This window comes from Setaria italica, chromosome IV, assembly GCF_000263155.2.
Source record: "Setaria italica strain Yugu1 chromosome IV, Setaria_italica_v2.0, whole genome shotgun sequence".
Taxonomy (NCBI): domain Eukaryota; kingdom Viridiplantae; phylum Streptophyta; class Magnoliopsida; order Poales; family Poaceae; genus Setaria; species Setaria italica.
The window spans coordinates 38,783,957-38,789,960 of NC_028453.1; the positions used below are offsets into that span (position 1 = coordinate 38,783,957).

A 6,004-nucleotide genomic window follows, 5' to 3' on the forward strand; every position below is an offset into this window, starting at 1 on the left:
CCTCTCACGACGGTTCGTGCTGGTCTGCCTGCAGGCTGCAGCCTGCGCTCCGGCCGGCTTTTCCCCCGACCCCGACTCCGACTCCGACCGCCAGCGTGCACCGCCGGTCCGAGGTCCGCCGCTGAGGAAGGAGGAAAGCCAGGGGTCCCTAGTGCTTTCCAAATTTCACCAGGCCAACACCGTGCGTCGCATCCACGCAAATACCGTGGCGGTGGCGGAAGTGGGGCAGGCGCTTGCAGTCGAGGGCGGCAGCGGCGGCGAGCGGGGACGAAACCCTAGAGCCGCGCTCCAGCGCCGCGCCGCGCCGCGCACGGATCGGTTCCCCCTCTCCGTTCCCGGCGATGAACCGGCGGCATGAGCTCTGCAGGAACTTCCAGCGCGGCAGGTACGGGGTCTTCTTCTCCCTTCTCCGTTGCCGCGGCGTGTGATTGGTTCCGGCGGGTTACTCCTCAATTGCAATGCTCGCCCTGAATGCCCCGTAGCTCGAATGGGGGGATCACGTTTTGATTGTAACGCTCGTTTTGGATGATGCAGCTGCAAGTACGGAGCGCAGTGCAGGTTCGTGCACGCGTCCTCTCAGCAGCAGCAGCAGCAGCAGCAGCAGCAGGTGAAGCCCAACCCGTTTGGGTTCGGCTCCGGGAGCAGGCAGCAGCAGCAGCAGCCGTCGTTCGGTGCGCAGTTCCAGCAGCAGCAGCAGCAACAACAACAGCAGCAGAAGCCCAACCCTTTTGGATTCGGGGTGCAAGGTGCAGCAAAGGTTTGTTTCTAATGGGGAGTGGGATCTGTTTCTATTATTCGTCCTTAGCTGTAGGATTCAGCATGTGTAATTGGTCTTCTTGTGTGTGACTGATGGATTTTGTTGAATCAGCCATTTCAAAATAAGTGGGTAAGGGACCCTTCAGCTCCAACAAAGCAACCGGAAGCGGCGCAGCCACCACCAGCAGCACACACGTGAGTCTGCAGTGCTAAATTGCTGTACTTTTGATCCTACTTGGTTACCCGTTGTTATGGGCAAGTCACTAATTTTGCAAGTTGTTTGCCAGCTCTTGTACAGATCCGGAGTCCTGCAGACAACAGATTGCTGAGGATTTTAAGAATGAAACTCCACTCTGGAAGCTTACATGTTATGCTCACCTCAGAAGGTAGATAGACTCGCTGTGCTTTAACGAGTGCCTTAGGGCTTCCCCCAATGTATTTGTGCTCATCAGTTTGTATTTTGTTTGCATTTAGTGGTCCTTGTGACATCAAGGGGGATATTAGCTTTGAGGAGCTGAGAGCTAAAGCTTACGAGGATGGTCGGCAAGGGCATCCTCTGCAGTCAATAGTAAGCTCACTGGCACTCCCAACTTGTTATTAAACTGATTGGAATTTTGCACTTTGAAGTATGTATCTTGCACCTTGAAGTATGTGATAAAACATTACTAGTAAGCTCATCCTGTGCAGTTCAACTTCATTGTACTGATATCAAAAGTGGCATGGAAAAATATATATCTATCAGAATTGTTTGAAACCGTACATGTATATTATTCTCTAATGTTAGACAGTTAGAGGTATGTAAAAGGTACCTGCGTGGGCAACATGACCTGTAGTCATCAGAAAACTGCAACATGGGGTCTTGGGAATTTTTAGCAAGGCGACACTACCTAGTGTAGTTCACTTATATAGTTTGATCGCCATAAATCTTATTGTTTGCTGGATATACAAGAATAGACTCTCATTCTTTGATTTCCTTTCTTCAGGTAGAGGGTGAAAGAAATCTGCAAAATGCAAAACTGATGGAGTTTACTAATTTCCTGAACAATCCGCGTGTATCAGTATCACAAACTCCAAGCTTTCCAACTGTGGCTTCCTTTCCTGAAGTGAAGAATAACCCGTCATTTGGGGTTCCGCAAACTAGTGGACCACCAGTGTTTAGTAGTTTCAGTCAAGTTGGAGCAGGAAATAACTTTGGACCTGGGCCCAGGTAATATTTGCATGATCATCTTGAAGGTTAAGCAATCAAAATGATCTACCGGCATTGTTATGCATATGATCAGTGTATTTTTCTTGTGCGCACGTGCTGTATTAATTTCAAGGAGCTATCTCATGCAGAACTGCACCAGGAAACCCAACCAATACTCTCTTTGGTCAACCTGTCCAGGCGAGCCTGCCAGCATTTCCTGCACCTACTTTTGGCCGTTCTGATATGAAATTTGGAGTTTCGGGTATGCATTATTGATTGATCCATGCAATTAGACTGTTACTTCTTTATTCAACCTAGTAGGTTGGTCAATTAATTTGTGAGCAATAGTTTGTGTGATTATGTATATCCATATCTCGATGGTCTTTAACTATTCTTATTCTTGACTCTGTTAATCTTTTGGTATACAGTGATAAAGAACTTAACCATTTGGTAAATTGCTAATGTATATGTCTATTTTTCAAGATGATCCTGTGTCCATTAGGAACCCCAGACCTTTAATTTACACAGCTTTAGGATTATAATTGGACTCAACAGGAACCCTACTGGACTCTTAGTGGACACTAGTATGGGCTCAGAATCCCATCAAATCCTACTAGCCACTTACCGTTGAACAATTCTGCGTATCCCTTTCTTTCCTTTCGTTTCCCTGTTTTCTTAATTTAGGATAGTAGTAGATTCTTCCTGTTATTTTGGTTCCCATTTCAACTTATATTATTTTACAGGTTCATTTGGAAGCCAGGTATCACAACAACCATCTGCGGGCTCAAGCATGTCCAATGTTGGCAATTTCCCCAAGCCTCCTGCAGGCTATCAGCAGTCTGCCTCCTCAAGCCATCACAGAGACATTGATAGGCAGTCACAAGATTTACTAAGTGGGATCGTAGCTCCGACAAGTGCCTTGAACCAAGCTCCTGTTGAGTAAGTTCTTCAATAAGATGTATACGATAGACTGAACTTGAGAGTGTGTACACAATATACTGAACTTGAGTACATGCCTTTTTTATGAGGAAAAAATGATAGTTCTTTTTAGTCATAATGAATGGGTATTAATTTTGTGATACCCAGGAGATTTCGATAAAGACTTTCAGAACAATGTATATATCTATCTAAAATGCAAAACTTCCTGAAAACATTACTGCTTGTGTAGATTTAATGGAGAACACACTATGCTCCTCGCAACAATTTTTTTGAAAGTAACCAATCAGATTCGAATGTTCAGGAAAAGTTAATTTATGTATGTTTTATTTTGTTGATTTTGATTAGTGAACTTTGAAATTTATATGCAACATTTGTGAATTTACTGTTGCTTATCTCTATTCTCCCATCCAACAGGGACAACAAAAATGAAAATCAGGATGATAGTATCTGGTTGAAGGAAAAATGGTCAATTGGAGAGGTGTGAAATTCTTTCCTCATCTGCCATCTTGATTGTTGTTTCTAAGGAATTGTTTGCCTGTAGGCATTACTACTGGTATAGGCAATCCTGTGTTTTATAAACGACCAGCCATTTAGTTGATATACATTTGTGTCTGATATGCAGTTACATCTAGCATTTGAATTAGTGCTGTTAGCAAGATTTTGCTTATTTGGTGTTTTCTGTCTAGTACTTTTCACATGTTTGGTTCTTTGGCTATTTTTCTAAATTTGAACTGTTGTGAGGCTTGTGTTAGGACATAAATTCATGTCACTAAGAATTAAGTAATTAACCCATCTGTCTTATCCAACTGCCACCCATTAATAATTCTACTTATATTGCCTATTGATGGGAACCTGGTTATCTATCCTGTGCTACATTTGTATTGCATGTGCAATTATACTTAGCAGTCACAGATATTCCGCTTCACATGAACCGGTTTTCAGATTCCGCTGGGCGAACCACCGCAGAGGCACATCAGTCATGTGTTTTAGCAACTCAAGGTATTCTGTGTCGCGGAGCCGCTACCAAATCAGCTTCATTGTCCCCTTCCATGTTGTCAAGATACCATCAGTCAGTTACTCCTTTTCTCCTCCAAGGTAAATGCTCTCTGGCTTGCTCCGTCTCATCTGAAAACAAATTCTTGCTTTGTTGCATCATGTTCATTCCATTATTCGACTGTATTGCAGGCTTGCAGCTGCATATAACTATAACAGTACGAATGGGAGCCGTACGGCGAACTGGCGGAGGTCAAATATACACGAAAGGCTGATTAGTCCGTGTAAAACCTGTCTGTGTCGGGCATCATAACGAAGATCAGAATATGCATGTCCTCGGCTAAACTATGAACATCAGCATTTAGCCTCCCTTGCATTTGAAGCTCATATGGGCTGGGCCTTTTGCTACCGCTGGGCCTATCTCACCTGGCCTCTGCATTCTAGTTGTTCCTGTCTAGGAGTCTACGACCTGATCGATCGCTGTCTACGACCATTAAGAAGAGAAGAAAACGATCACTGCCTTGACATCACAGCTGCGTTTCACCTCCACGTCCATGTACCTCTGGCACAGGGACCCGCACCTCCCATCCTGAAAATGTACTGTGCTGGCAGATACGCCAAATTGGGAAAATGGTGGTCAGAAGATGGGCCAAGGCGATGGCAGGAGGTTAAATGCTTTATCCGGCCGTATTGGCAACACCCTATTGAATTGAATGCACGGAAAATGCAGGCGCTGGAAGATCCGCGGCACAAAGCGGGCACGATGCCCTGCCCCTCTCAACAGGTTCTACTGCACGATGTCGGCGGCAGCGCGTTGTGTTGACCTTGACCCGAGTGGTAACGGTAAGTGATGGGAGAGATGGAGCGGAGAAGCTTCGATCCAAAACGTTTTGAACGAACGAGCCCTCCTCCTCCTTGGAGTCCAGGTCCAGGTGTGCATCGTGCGAGCTGCCTTGAGATTCACGAGCGCACGCGGGCGCGGTGCACATTACAAAGCCCCGCCATTAATTAGTTCAGAAGAGGAAGTATTTTAGCGTTCTTGATCGCCTCAGGGTTCGTGGATAAATGAAAATCATAGAGGAGACGCTGACGAGTTGGAGCAAACGTCGGTTCTGAAACCTGAACTTCTTTTATTTCAAAAAAAAAAAATCAGAACTTCTGATTGGCAATGAAGCTTTGTTCAGCAGCAGTACTCCCACCGTTTTAAATTATATATCGTTTTATCTTTTATAAATTTATATATTTTACTATGCATTTAGATATAGTCCCTCCGTTCCAAATTACCATTCGTTTTAGCCTTTTTGTACATAGCTTTTGCAACGTATATAGACATAATATATATCTAGGTGCTTTTACTATTTATATAGACATAATATATATAAATGCCAAAATGAATAATAATTTGGAACGGAGGGAGTACGTTATGTCTAAATGTATAGAAAAACTATACACTTAGTAAAGCTAAAAGAACCTACAATTTCGGATGGAGGGAGTAGCACACACCATCTCCGGTGTTGCCGATCAGACGAATCCTTTCTTCTTTCTCTTCCTTTACGAATTCAACTGCTGCTGATCGATCATTGCGAGTTGCGAGTATTTCCGTAGCCGTGGTACGTGTAAATGCACGGCGAAAATACTCCAAACAGAAAACGCCGACTCGTTCAAAGTTGAAACACTCCCAAGCCGGCAACGCGCGCACGCACACGAAACGGCAACCCGCAGACGCCACGCGGCCATCCCGTCCGGCACCGCCCCGGCGAGGAGGAGCCTCCTGCTCTCCGTGCCCGCCCGGCCCACACCTCACCTCCGCGTTAACCCTCGCCATGTGACCCCCCGCCCTGACACCTCGAGCTGCCACCCGCCCTCCCTCCTTCACTTCACTCCCCCACACCCCACAGTCCACTCCCCACCACCCCTCTCCCCCCACCTAAAAACCCTCACGCCACCCCGCGCCGCCGCCGCCCGCCAGGCCAGCCACCCGCGATGACCGCTCCCCTCGCCCTCGCCTTCCACGGGGAGGCGGGGGCGCCACCCGCCTTCAATTGGCGGCTTCCACTTCCTCCTCCTCCTTCCTTCTTGCCGCCCCGGGGGGGTCGCATCCGGGGGGCCACCGCCCACCATCCCCCGCGT

At 46.6% G+C, this 6,004-nt stretch overlaps 1 protein-coding gene across 1 annotated transcript; it reads left to right on the forward strand.

Annotated features, from left to right (window-relative positions):
- Positions 1-23: 23 nt before the first annotated feature.
- LOC101753515 (zinc finger CCCH domain-containing protein 46) lies at positions 24-4,404 on the forward strand. The gene is made up of 11 exons (XM_004966294.4): positions 24-385; positions 535-757; positions 869-951; positions 1,044-1,142; positions 1,231-1,324; positions 1,740-1,963; positions 2,092-2,204; positions 2,686-2,881; positions 3,296-3,359; positions 3,824-3,976; positions 4,067-4,404. The coding sequence occupies exons 1-10, from the start codon at positions 342-344 to the stop codon at positions 3,869-3,871; spliced, it is 1,188 nt and encodes a 395-aa protein (XP_004966351.1). The 5' UTR covers positions 24-341; the 3' UTR covers positions 3,872-3,976; positions 4,067-4,404.
- Positions 4,405-6,004: the final 1,600 nt, after the last annotated feature.

Excerpts from the sequence above, each read along its gene's own strand:
- LOC101753515 (XM_004966294.4), top strand. The coding sequence starts at position 342 with ATGAACCGGCGGCATGAGCTCTGCAGGAACTTCCAGCGCGGCAG. Across the intron at positions 1,964-2,091 it reads AACTTTGGACCTGGGCCCAG|AACTGCACCAGGAAACCCAA; the intron begins GTAATATTTGCA and ends TATCTCATGCAG. Across the intron at positions 2,205-2,685 it reads TATGAAATTTGGAGTTTCGG|GTTCATTTGGAAGCCAGGTA; the intron begins GTATGCATTATT and ends ATTATTTTACAG.